Source organism: Ranitomeya imitator, chromosome 2 (assembly GCF_032444005.1).
Source record: "Ranitomeya imitator isolate aRanImi1 chromosome 2, aRanImi1.pri, whole genome shotgun sequence".
Classification (NCBI taxonomy): domain Eukaryota; kingdom Metazoa; phylum Chordata; class Amphibia; order Anura; family Dendrobatidae; genus Ranitomeya; species Ranitomeya imitator.
Genome location: NC_091283.1, coordinates 643885222 through 643898876, shown reverse-complemented (window position 1 = coordinate 643898876; position 13655 = coordinate 643885222). Strand labels below are relative to the sequence as shown.

At 44.7% G+C, this 13655-nt stretch overlaps 1 protein-coding gene across 1 annotated transcript in view; it reads left to right on the top strand.

Moving 5' to 3' along the window:
* LOC138667663 (uncharacterized) overlaps nucleotides 1-13655 on the top strand; it is a 98137-nt gene that overhangs the window by 45624 nt on the left and 38858 nt on the right. The window contains exons 3-4 of the mRNA XM_069755789.1: nucleotides 5845-5964; nucleotides 9987-10043. Coding sequence (XP_069611890.1) covers nucleotides 5845-5964; nucleotides 9987-10043 — 177 coding nt within the window. The remainder of the gene's footprint in view (nucleotides 1-5844; nucleotides 5965-9986; nucleotides 10044-13655) is intronic.

Below are 13655 nucleotides of genomic sequence, written 5' to 3'. Positions count from 1 at the left end.
GAGCTCTAAGCCTGTTTAAGGTGAACTCCCCTATAAGAACATCCAGATCTGGAGGGAAAGAGTGGAGTTCCTGTCAGAGAGACAGAGGGAAAGGAAGCAGAGGAGCCATGTAGCCTGAAGTGCTACAGCTCTTGGGAAGAGACACATTGAAAGGCAGAACTGTATTGCAGCGAGCGTGAAGGAAGTCAGAGCAAAGGAGAGGAAACCAGAGGGGGACCAGCCCTTAATAGCCTGCCTCCCTCTGAGGCACAGAATCCCGGTAACTGGAACACCGAGGGAGTATGGATCTTTATGCTTTACTTCAGAGACTGGCAGGACAGCTAATTGCAAGTTTCCTGTCTGCACCTACACCCAGGAGGCACGGTGGCACCCCTCAGAGGCCGGGGCATGCTAAAAGTCCCTATAAACAGCCTCAAGCCACCAGTCATATGGGTTTTGTCCTATCCGACTACTCTATCCCTTTAAAGACCTTTCCTTTTTACACAGACGTCCCAGGGCCACGGACCGGGTCAGCCACCGTGACATCCCCCTGTGAACCGCAGGACCCAGTACCGAGTACCCCAAGGCCCCATGGGGGCACTCCACATATGCTCTAAAATGAATAATATATAGAGGGAAGATTACAAATCTACTTGGCGAATATCCCTGGATGTTCTGGTCTTTTTGGTTTTCTTTAATATCTCTGAATTATAGTGATTTAGGATTACCGTATATGCACCGGAGCTAACAGAGAAGGGAGTCAGGAATTTTCATACAACTTCCCAGATCAGATCCTCTTTTGGGGCAAAAGTGACATCTTGTGGTCTATTAAAGATCTGCATTCAAAAGTACTTCACAAAATAAAAAAGAAACCTATCTGACTTTTTATCCTCTAAAAATGTAAAACTCTTCCTTCTCTCTGACTCCATGCATTGGAGGGACGTGTTGGTGCCAGGATAATTATTCTTCAAGGCTGAATTTGAACATCTCATAATGGTCAAAATTGGCAATAGCGCCTCAGAGGCCACCTCCAGGTCTAATACCTCCCTTACCCAAAAAGGTATGAATAAATTCCTCAATAAATTCCTCAATTCCTCTCTAGTCTCCAGAGTGAGCAGATGTGCCTATCTGCTCTGCAAGATGGAGGAGACAGAGGAGATAACACGGTGCCATGCTACTGGCAGCCCATTGCAGCAGCAGCTACTCTTTGTTTTTGTATGTTGCCTGTTCTTTTGGACTTTCTCCTGGCTTTGGTACCTTTATGGACTCCTAATTTGTAACCACAGATTGATGGATGGTTTAGACTCTGTGGATCGCACTATTCCTGTATGACGGATCATTGTGGGAAGGCAGAAACCACTCACCCATACAACCAACTGCCTCTGGACAACCAGCACCTGGATCTGCCAATACTACGTACATCTCCCGCTACAGGTACATGCAACTCCTAAATGGATACCAGTAATGCCACGCACCCATGGACATGAATCTAATGCAACCACTACCAGCTACAGTTCCACAATACACACAGCTTCTACCTTGTTGGTTACTGATGCAGCCATCCGTGTACAGAGGAGAACACTGGAAACAGTTAGACATGGCGTGGGCTGGAGCGAAGGACAGGGACACTGATCTGCTGGTTGACTTCACAGACTGGGAGGTGCAGGGGCGGATTATCAGAGGGTCAATATGGGCGGTAACCCAGGGCCCAGTGGTCTGGGGGGGCCCTGAGCTACCGCACAGATTGACCCTCTGCTAATCGTCTGAATGCCCGCCGGCATTTGTGTGCCCCCGGATCCGGTGGGCAGAGAGAGGGGGCCCGCATCGGGCCCCTTCTCATCTGCTCACTGGGCCCCTTCTGGCGCTGCGGCGGTTTCCTATTGATGTGCGGGCGCACGCCCGCACGTCAATAGTTAACAACAACAGCCGCCAGCCAATTGGAGGCTGGCAGCTGAAGTCGGCCGCAGCGCACATGTCGCCGGCGTCTGACGTCATTGTCAGTCGCCGGCGAGTGTGCGCTGCTGCAGGGAGCTCGCTGCCTGGAGCGCGGACAGGTGAGGAGACTGCTTGTTTTTTTTTTTTGTTTTTTTTTTGGATCAGTTAACGGTGGACACACAGGGGGGCAATGCTGGAGGACACACTGGGGGGCAATGCTGGAGGACACACTGGGGCAATGCTGGAGGACACACTGGGGGGCAATGCTGGAGGACACACTGGGGGCAATGCTGGAGACAATGGGGCAGATTGCTGGAGACAGTGGGGCAATGCTGGAGACAGTGGGGCAATGCTGGAGACACTGGGGCAGATTGCTGGAGGACACACTGGGGGGCAATGCTGGAGACACTGGGGCAGATTGGAGGACACACTGGGGGCAATGCTGGAGACAGTGGGGCAGATTGCTGGAGACAGTGGGACAATGCTGGAGACAGTGGGGCAATGCTGGAGACAGTGGGGCAGATTGCTGGAGACAGTGGGGCAATGCTGGAGATAGTGGGGCAGATTGCTGGAGACAGTGGGGCAATGCTGGAGACACTGGGGCAGATTGCTGGAGACACTGGGGCAGATTGCTGGAGACAGTGGGGCAATGCTGGAGACACTGGGGCAGATTGCTGGAGGACACACTGGGGGGCAATGCTGGAGACACTGGGGCAGATTGCTGGAGGACACACTGGGGGGAAATGCTGGAGACAGTGGGGCAGATTGCTGGAGACAGTGGGGCAGATTGCTGGAGACAGTGGGGCAATTCTGGAGACAGTGAGGCATTGCTGGAGACAGTGGGGCAGATTGCTGGAGACAGTGGGGCAATGCTGGAGACAGTGGGGCAATGCTGGAGACAGTGGGGCAATGCTGGAGACACTGGGGCAGATTGCTGGAGGACACACTGGGGGGCAATGCTGGAGACACTGGGGCAGATTGGAGGACACACTGGGGGCAATGCTGGAGACACTGGGGGCAGATTGCTGGAGGCACTAGGGCAGATTGCTGGAGACACTGGGGGCAATGCTGGAGACACTGGGGCAGATTGCTGGAGGACACACTGGGGGCAATGCTGGAGACACTGGGGGCAGATTGCTGGAGACACTGGGGGCAGATTGCTGGAGACACTTGGGGCAGATTGCTGGAGACACTGGGGCAGATTGCTGGAGACACTGGGGCAATGCTGGAGACACTGGAGCAGATTGCTGGACACACTGGGGGTAATATGCTGGACACACTGGGGCAGATGATTGCTGGACACACTGGGGCAATGCTGGAGACACTGGGCCAGATTGCTGGACACACTGTCTGGGGGCAATATGCTGGACATACTGGGGCAGATTGCTGGACACACTGGGGGTAATATGCTGGACACACTGGGGGTAATATGCTGGACACACTGGGGGCAGGACTGGAGGCATGGGCAGAATGTAGACACGGGGCATGATTGGAGACATGGGGCAGGATGAAAGACATGGGGCAGGATTGGATCATGGGGCAGGATGGATACGATGGAGACAGATGGGGCAGGATGGGGAGATCATATGGTATAGAATGGATACTCATGAGGGCAGAATGGGAGAACATATGGCTGGAGCCAGGAATGAGATAAACGGGGCCAGGATGGGGAATATTATTACCATAGGGGCTAATTAAGGGATATTATTACTGCAGTGATGTATTTATTTTATTTTTTGAGTATACTGTTTTAAATGGGGGGCGGTCCTGTTACTGTGCAGAGTGACACTATATCGCCTTTTTTTCTTCATGTGGTGTAATGTAGTTAACATCCTAGGTCATGGGCCTTCCAGCAGGACAATGACCCCAAACATACTTCAAGAAGCACCTAGAAATCAATGGAAACAAAGTGCTAGAGAGTTCTGAAGTGGCCATCAATGAGTCTGGATTTAAATCCCATTAAACATCTGTAGAGAGTTCTGTTGGGAGAAGGCACCTTTCAATATGAGAGACCTGGAGCAGTTTGCAAAGGAAGAGTGGGCCAAAATTACAACTGAGAGCTGGGAGAAGCTTGTTGATGATTATAGGAAGTGGTTGATTGCAGTTGTTTATTCCAAAGGGTGTGTACCAAATATTGATGTGAGTGTGCCAGCAATTTTGTCCTGCCCATTTTTAGTGTTTAGTGTGAAATTATGTCCAAATGTCTGTTTTTCCTCTGTTTCTTTTGGTGTTGTTCCTATACACACAGAAGAAGTAAGCATGTGTATACATGTGCATAAGAAAACATGAGTAATCTGGGAGAAATACTTCATTTTCTGGAACAATTTCAAGGGTGTCCACACTTTTGCCCATGACTGAAATTAGTATATTTTCATAATATTATTTAGTAACTTAAAGACGTTGTCTCATTTTCATTAATATGCAAAACTGAAAAATTTTGGAATGAGCAGATTCTATGTTTTAGAGCCTGCTAGTACCACTCTTGCGCTGACTGGATCGCTACATCCTACCCACTTCAGTGCACCATCAGATATGTCTGTGCAAGCAGCCTGGGAGAGTGAACAATTCAGAACAGGATGCTAGTCTGAACTATCAGTCTTCAGGAGTGCATTACCCCTAGCAAACAGGAATTAAGGAAGCATAGGTGAGGTGAAGAAAGATTAAGACAAACCGTTTAAGTATCAGGTGGTATTTCCACTAAAATAGGGACAAGGCTTACCCATAGCAACCAACTCAACCAACTCAGGGTTTATCAGTCTTGCACAGCACATAGCATAATATTGGCTTTCAGGCCGTATCAGCTTTTACTACTTTGTAAAAGGATGGTGGACTCATTTTTGAGCCCTCTTACAACGTTTCACATCGATAACTTGTACAGGAATTACAAGTCAGAAATTATATATTTTCTTTGATATATACGGCATTGTAGATTATGCAGTGGGTGCCACCAGGTATGAGAATAGATAGACATGCAAATAAGGGCAGGATAAAGAGGAAAGAAGGCAAAAAGTAATCTGAAGAATGTAAATAAGTTGGCTCTATGCACATTAGTGGTGGAAATTCGGAGTTATTACATTATGGATATTTCCAGCAGGATTGAGGCCTCTTAATAAAAGATTTAAATAAAAATTAATAACTTAATAAATGGTGTTTGTGCTGCCATCAGGAATTAGACACTTGAATTAGCATAAAAAAAATATTACACATAGAAATCACATTACTGTAGGATTCAATGAAGTATAGATTGCCCTCTAAAATTTGAAGGCATTTTAATTTTCTTCATTAAAAGTGAACAGTGCTTTCAAATAAGTAATTTCTCAATTCCTTTAATTAAAAATGTTGATGTTGTATCCATAAAAACTCTCTCAACTGCTAATGAGCAAGGTCTTGCTCAAATAACATCTTTAGTAACCGGCGATAATTTAGATTGCCGGAAGTGTTGGTGTCTCTCGTAGGCTGAAGGTCGAGCTCCTGGGTCAGTGCCAACAGCGATCCAGCCACAGTATCACTGATGTATGATAGTAAATACAGTATGTACCTCCTCTCTCCTATGCTACTCTCTTCTTCAATTTTCACTGCAAAAAAGAAAAAACATTAAAAATATGACCATTCTTGATATAATGCCTCTGTCAATTATGAGGAAAACAAAGGGAGGTATCACTTGCGCTATCCGCTGCTGAGATGAAATCCTTAAAATCAAATCATTTATTGGAACAGGTTTATAAGTCAATGCGGTTCGAGGTCACACAGGACCTCTTCATCAGGACAAAATGGCTGCTTAGAAAAATTTCGACACTGCATATCTACAGAATATACTACTACTATAAAACCACTTTCCATTCACTTTATTTCCCTGATGTAATAAATTTTATATGATTTTGTAGAATAAACATAGAAATGTTTCTAATATGAAATATGATTTCTTTCTAGATTGTTCTGATTACCTTGTCCATTTTGGAGATTTCATTGGGCATATCATTGGCAGTCTCTATTTATAAACATGACCTGAAATCCTTATTGTTCGGCACCCTGTTTTGGGTACCTGGGATTGTAAGTATTTAAAAAAAGTTGTTGAACAATGCTGTCTTCGCTTTCTCTGTCTATTGTTTTGTAAAGGTGTAGTGTTCCACAGCAACCTTCTTCCTCATGGTGATGACATTTAGAATTCTACCTGTAGCCATTAGTGGTATTGAACTTCTCTCTGTTCTTACTTCGAAAACTGGACCTTGTTTGTCCATTTATATTTCCATGTAATAGGTGTAGGCTTATCACAGAAGCAGGTAGTGATCTGAACTACTTAAGTATTCACGCAATGGCCTATCTTTTAATAATTTCTCCATTTCATACAAGGTAAATTGTAACATCATATCATATAACATATTCTAACATGTTACAAGACATGAAGAAAATGAAATGAGAGAAAACTTGCCCTACTTAACTGAGGTTTTCCATTACCGCCATTGATAGCATCAATGTTTGATAAAACATTGAGAATTTCACAGATGAGACCCCATTGAGTTCCTAAAGTAAAAGGAGCTTTAGTGTTCAGTAAATTGCAGCAAGACTTTAACTTTTTCCTTGCCCCTGGGTAACCTGAAGCTCCACACAATACTTGATTAACTGATGATGAGTGTAATAGGAGCACAATTTTTGCAATGTTTTACATCTACAATTACCCAGCCTTTAGCATGTGTTTTGTTTCATTTCTAATAAAATACTTTATTCTCTCGGTGTCTTTATTTACCTTATAACTATAGGATTAGTAATGGATAGGTGTCTTATAAACGACTCTCCATTACTAAGCTGTGGGCTTGATGTAACCTGACAATACAAAGGTGACATCAACCCCACAAATATGAACCCCACTTGCCACCACTACAGGGCAAGTGGGAAGAGACAGGCAAAGTGCCAGAATTGGTGCATCTAATAGATATTCCTTTTCTGGGCAGCTGTGGGCTGCTGTTTTTAGACTGGGGGGATCAATATCCATGGCCCAATATCAGCCTGAGAATATCAGCTCCCGGCTGTCAGCTTTAACAAGGCTGGTTGCCAAAAACAGGGGGACCCCTCACTGGTTTTTTAAGTTATTTATTTAAATAATTCAAAAAAACTGCGTGGGGAGTGGACCTCTCTATTCTTGATGAAGCTGACAGCTGAGGGTTGCAGCCCCCAGCTGTGAGTTTTGCCTGTCTGGTTATAGAAAACATGGGGGAACACACGCAGGATTTTTTATTCATTAATTTAGTTATAGTGCAGGCGGCGGGTGAGGAATACCCCCATCATCCGGTCCTGCTGTCACTGTTATTAGCGGCAGCAGGTGTAGGTTGATCGGAGTAATAGTCCCAAAAGCCCTCACCTGCTGTCATCGTTCTGACATGAATATAACTATCATCATTCTCGTCTGCTCGCGCCGATAGCCGGCAGAGCAGGGGAGGATGATGAGAGCCGTCTTCAGCACCCGGCGCCGGGGAACAGTGCTTACTGTAGTGTCGCACGGATGACATCCATGTGTGTTCTCCGTGTGCACGTGTGTGGGATGTTTTGCGGCCCGTGCAGATAAAAAATGGACATATCTACTTGTGGGGCACACGGACACACGGTCCGTGGAAACACACTGACATGTGCACAGACCCATACATTTGAATGGGTCTACGTGTGTCAGTGTCCCAGGTACATGTAAAAACTGCCACTACACATACTGTAGACACGGACATGTGAAAAAGGCCTAATAGAAATCTTTGTAGATAGGAAAGGAGTTGAAGGAAATAATCTGTAGATAAATGAGAATAGTATGGATAAGAAAGTTCAGGAGCTGGAGACTGGAACTAGACTAACAGCGAGACACAATACTCAATCAATGAGTGAGAGATCAGTGTGGCTTTAAGTAGGCCAAAACAGGAAACAAGATGGATTCCACAGGTTCAGAATCTGCCATCTTAATAAAGCGAAATTGTAGAACAGCTGCCTCCAGTGGTAAGGCTTGGAATTGCAGCATAATTTTCAATATGAGCAATAGCAGCCACCAGTGGTCAAACTGTATAAGGACAAACAGGAATCCTGACACACCAACTCATTGTAACTTCATGTCCTTTGTCTCACACCACTCCCCAAATCATTTCAATGTCATATACTCTCTCCTACCCCCTCCCTCCTACATCATGTACTTTCCCACTGTGTTTTTGAACCCTTACCTCTCCAGACAATCCTCCAGGGTGCCAGGTGCCTGATTAATTATTATTAGCAGCTATTTATTATTATTAATTATTTATTTATATAGCATTGTTGATTCCATGGTGCTGTACCAGAATGCTGTAGAAGGGGCTACATACAAATTACAGATATCACTTACAGTAAGCAATCTAACAATTACAGACTGATACAGAGGGGTGACAACCCTGCCCTTGCGGGCTTACATTCTACAGGATTATGGGGAAGGAGACAGTAGGTTGAGCGTTGCAGGAGCTCCAGTGTTGGTGAGGCGGTAGCATCGTTAGTGGTGAGGAGGCAGCGGGGTCAGTGCAGGCTGTAGGCTTTCCTGAAAAGGTGGGTTTTCAGGATCCATCTGAAGGATCCGATTGTGGTTGATAGTCAGATGTGTGGGGGCAAAGAATTCCAGAGGATGGGGATATTCTGGAGAAGTCTTGGAGGCGGTTGGGTGAGGAGCAGATAAGTGTGGAGGAGAGAAGGAGGTCTAAGGAGGACTGGAGATTACTACATGGGGGAAGATATCGGGAGATTAGTTCAGAGATATATGGAGGAGACAGGTTATGGATGGCTTTGTAGGTCAGTATTAGTAATTTGAACTGGATATGCTGACAGAATGGGAGCCCGTGAAGAGATTTGCAGAGAGGGGAAGCGGAGGAGTAGGGAGGAGAGAGATGAATTAGTCTGGCAGCAGAGTTAAGGATGTACTGGAAAGGTGCAAGGGTGTTAGCAGAAAGGTCACAGAAAAGGATGCTGCAGTAGTCAAGGTGGCAGATGATGAGGGCATGCACAAGCATTTTAGTAGATTGACGGTTGAGGAAAGGACAGATTCTGGAGATATTTTGGAGCTGGAGGCGACAGGAGGTGGAAAGAGCTTGGATGTGCCGTTTGAAAGACAGGGCAGAGTCAAGGGTTACTCCGAGGCAGCGGACTTCCGGTACGGGGAAAGCTTGATGTCGTTAATTGCGATAGATAGGTCAGGTATGGAAGATTTATGAGATGAAGGAAAGATGATGAGTTCAGATTTGTCCACATTGAGTTTGAGGAAGCGAGAGGAGAAGAAGGAGGATATGGCTGATAGACACTCCAGGATTCTGGACAGCAGAGAGGTGACGTCTGGGCCAGAAAGGTAGATCTGAGTGTCATCAGCATAAAGGTGGTACTCGAATCCATGAGACTTTATGAGTTGTCCCAGGCCAAGTGTGTAGATTGAGAAGAGTAGGGGTCCTAGAACAGACCCTTGGAGGACTCGAACAGAGAGAGGGTGGGATGAGGAGGTAGTGTGGGAGTGGGAGACGCTGAATGTGTGGTTGGAAAGGTATGAGGAGATCCAGGATAGGGCGAGGTCTTGACCTTATTGCACCAGCTAAGTTATATAGAAAGCACCAGGCAGGAGAACAGCTTGCTATTATAGACATAGAAGCTGCTATTGATAGAAAAAAATTGATGTGGCCCCTGCCCAGAAACTTGGGTTACGGATGCTAGCCCTGTTTGCCCTCATTATAATCTATCACTGATTATTTTATCAACATAATTGAAATTTGAGGTTATCGATATCCACAAATAAACTTCCACCGAATAGATATGTATGACAAATCTTATTGTACAAGTAGAGCAGTGTGTGGACCCATGGGTTTCTATAATAAAAGGCTGTCCACTAGTGGTCAACCTCTTCCTAATTGCTTCAGTACCTCAGATAGTCCAGAAGTGGACAACCACTTTATGCCTGTGCACGACCCTGCTTAGGGTCGATGATGAGCTGAGCAATCGGTTGGGGTCTTAGGAGCCAAGTCTCCACCAATAAACCCTAGCAAGCAGGAGCTATAATATATAAAGAGAATTTTAACACCTGTTTTCTCTTTTCTCAGCAAATGTTTGCAGGAACTATGCTGATTGTAAGCTGGGCCAATACTTCAATCTGTTCTGTAAGTTCAAGGCTAAATACATTTAATTTTTCAAATGTTTGACATCCTGGTTTAACACAATTCTGTTTTCAGGATCCAAAATCTTTCAGACTTAAAATGTTTTTGATCTTCTATAGCAGGAGCTTTTCCACATAGAGTTATTCAATTGCTACTGCATTCAATAAAAACCATATAACTACAGATGAAGAACACTTTTAAAGGGAACCTGTCAACCCCCCTGTCAATTTCAAAAGCGACTATTTAAGCAGTGCCAGGGACCCGAACTAAAAGATCCACCTTGTCAGAATGCAGCATTAGTGCGGCACAAGGTGGCTCTTTTAGTTACAAATGCCTGGGGTGGGGGGGGGGGGGGAGGTGGGTAGGGGGTGACAGGTTCCCTTTAAGTGTATATGCACTTTCAGACAACTTTTCAGAATAGGCCATAATGTGTGTGACTGAGGGAAAATGCTGTTTCTGATCATTGTAAGACCTGTAAACTGCATTTCTAATAGATTAATTATTTGCACTTAATCTATTAAAAAAAAGTAGTTACTATTCAACTTGCCATTTAACACATTATATGCCATGACAAATGCAAATTTTCCCTTCAGAGAGGAAGAAGACTTGAACTCTAGTGCCACCTCTTGGAAGTAGCAATTCTAAAAGTCAATATCGAACCTTTACTGAGCTGTGCTACATGACTTAGGATAAAAGCCAAACCAGAATCTCTATTTGCAGACACGTGTTTTGGGGTATTGCTCTTCCTCAGTGAAAAGCATGAGATCTGATTTACCTGTGTGAGAGGCCTCTGACTGGTGTCTAAGGGGTAATTTTCTCCTTATGGAGAGTGACATGCCTGACATGTTAAAGTAAGGGGGCTGAAAGGCCATGCAATGCTTATCTGGGAATTTAAATATGCAAATCATCTATTCAGAGAGGAAGAGGACTTGAACACTAGTGCTACCTATTGGAGGTAGCAATCCAATAGTCAATATCGACCCTTGAACTAGCTTTTCAACATAATTTAGGATAAACGCCAAACAAGAATCTTAATTTGCAGAGATGGTGTTTCAGGGTATTGCACCTCCTTAGTGCAAAGTATGAGATCTGATTTGGCTGTATGAGAGGTCTCTGATTGGGGTCTAAGGGGTAATGTTTCTCCTTATGGAGAGAGACATGCCTCATATGCAAGTGCATCTGTTTTATCAAATGTAAGGTTACAGTTTGCTTTATCTTTATGGATGCAGTTAGCCTCATCTAGGGATGGCTGCACACAATCATTTTTTTGTTTGTTTAACCAGAAAGCACAGTGAAGATGAGCAAAGGATTTGAACCTCTATGTAGCAAGCTGGAGCTATGCCTTTACTTTACCTGTCACAGTCAGTTTCACTTCTTTCTGAAGCTTCCCTGGTAGACTTCTACTCTTCTACACAGGGGCGGACATGCCGCCTGGGGCCTGCACTGGGGCCTGGAGGTGTAAGGGGGCCCTTGCAGGCAGGGGCATACTGCCCATAGTGGTAACTGCTATGGGACCACTCAGTCAAGATTACAGGCTAGAGTGAGAGGGGCATCGTGCCCCTCTCACTCCCTCCCGTAATCAAGTGGATACCCAGAGCCAGGGAGTGCAGGGATTCAAAAACGGGTGTGTCCTGTATGGGGAGACGCTGTTTGTGTGTGTATGTATGGCATCTGTGTGTGTGTGTACAGTATATGTGTGCATGTATATACGGTATATGTGTGTACACTGTATGTGTGAGTATCTGTGTATGTACGGTATATGTCTATATATGCTTGTGCACGGTATGTGTATACTATGTTCATATCAGTGTGCGGGTTTGTGTGTATGGCATACGTGTATGTATGTACGGTATGTTTGTGTATCTATGGTATACGGTGTATGTGTGTATGTATGTACGGTATATGTATGAATGGTGTTTGTGTGTATGTATGTACGGTATATATATGAGCGGTGTATGTTTGCATGATATATGTGTGCATGTATGTACGGTATATGTACTGTGTATGTGTGATCCATCAGATCGTGGATAACTTGCTGATCACTGGGAATTTGACCACTAACCCCTCCCCCCCCCTTCCCCCCCCGAGATTTTGAGAAAAGGGCTCTGCAGTCTTGTCCTGGATGGAGCATAGTTGTGTATGTTTGGCCTCTGCTCTTTTTTTTTATCTATATCTGAGTGCTGCGCTTGGCTATTTCCATCAGTTCTATAGACAATGAATAGAGCAGATATCAGATGATACAGATGCCAGACATATAATATATACATGGTCGGGCTCTGCCGGTTCCAGGAGTAATCACGTAACCATGAAGATACGCTTTGCACACCTTAGAGCGTCAACCGCATCTGCAGTGTTTTAATCACTGACAGTCGACACTAGTTGTTGTCACCTGACTGCAAGCCTGACTGTGCTGGAACTAGCAGAACCAATTCTTAACGGATATATATATATATATATATATATATATATATATATATAGATAGATAGATATTTATTGCACCCACATACAATAAATATATCTCCATCTCAGTGATAAAATATAAATATATATCTTTCGAGGTGTGGGGAGGCCCAAATAGAACTTTTGCTATGGGGCCTTGTGATTGCTATGCACACCTCTGTTTGCAGGGCAGTAATAATGAGGACAATCTGGCCTGTTGCTCGTAGCCCAAGGCTCCAGGGGTCCCATTGCCAGATTGCCCTCATCATAAGCAGTGTACTGGGCGGGGAAGGGGGGGGGTGGCAGACACATTTCTTGCACAGCGGCCCCAAGCTGACAGTGTCCACCCCTACTTATACATATCCGCTTTTTGGTCATAAGCTGCTTGTTACATCTGTCATTATGCAGGAACCTCTAATGTGCAGTGTCCTCTGACTTGTCAAAAGGCTATTGCGCACCAAAATCCTGCTGCTTCCATCAGTACCTTGATTCCTCAGGTGTTTTATGCACCCTTCACCCAGTAACCAGCGCCTGAGCATTATTTTATTTTTGCTGCTAAGGTGTTCTCTGTTCTGTATTTTGGCATATTATCTGCTTATCATTTCTTCGCTTTTAACGATGGTGTTTACCCCTGTCTGCTGCCAGTCCTTGTTCTCTGCTCTTTTACCCCAACTCTGCTAGCCATGACTCTGTCTTTCATTTAGAAGAACATTGCTCACACTGACCACTGCCTATATGACAACAGCTTCTGCCTGTCAACCTGACCCTGTGTCTTTTTGTCTTCTACTCAATTTCTCATCAGTATCCGCACTGTACCTCCACTACCAGTCCAAAATCAATTTTGTAGATATCTAGTGGGTCTACATTATCTACATTCAGGTGCATTGCATCACTCTAAATAAAAACATGTAATTCAGTAGAAAATGAGTATTATTGAAGTTGGTTTCAACATCACTACTGTATGCACCCATATAGTTGACAATCTGACATTAAATATCTGGTATTTACACCTAGGTCAAATGATAATGTAGGAGTCCTATTTCTGACCTTTTTGGTATAAACTAGACCTGGATAAACAAGCAGTTGAATGGGCTGTCTCATGACTGACATTTATGGAATATCCACATTATTTATGACATATCCAAAGTCTAATGTCACGCAATAACTAGGGAATG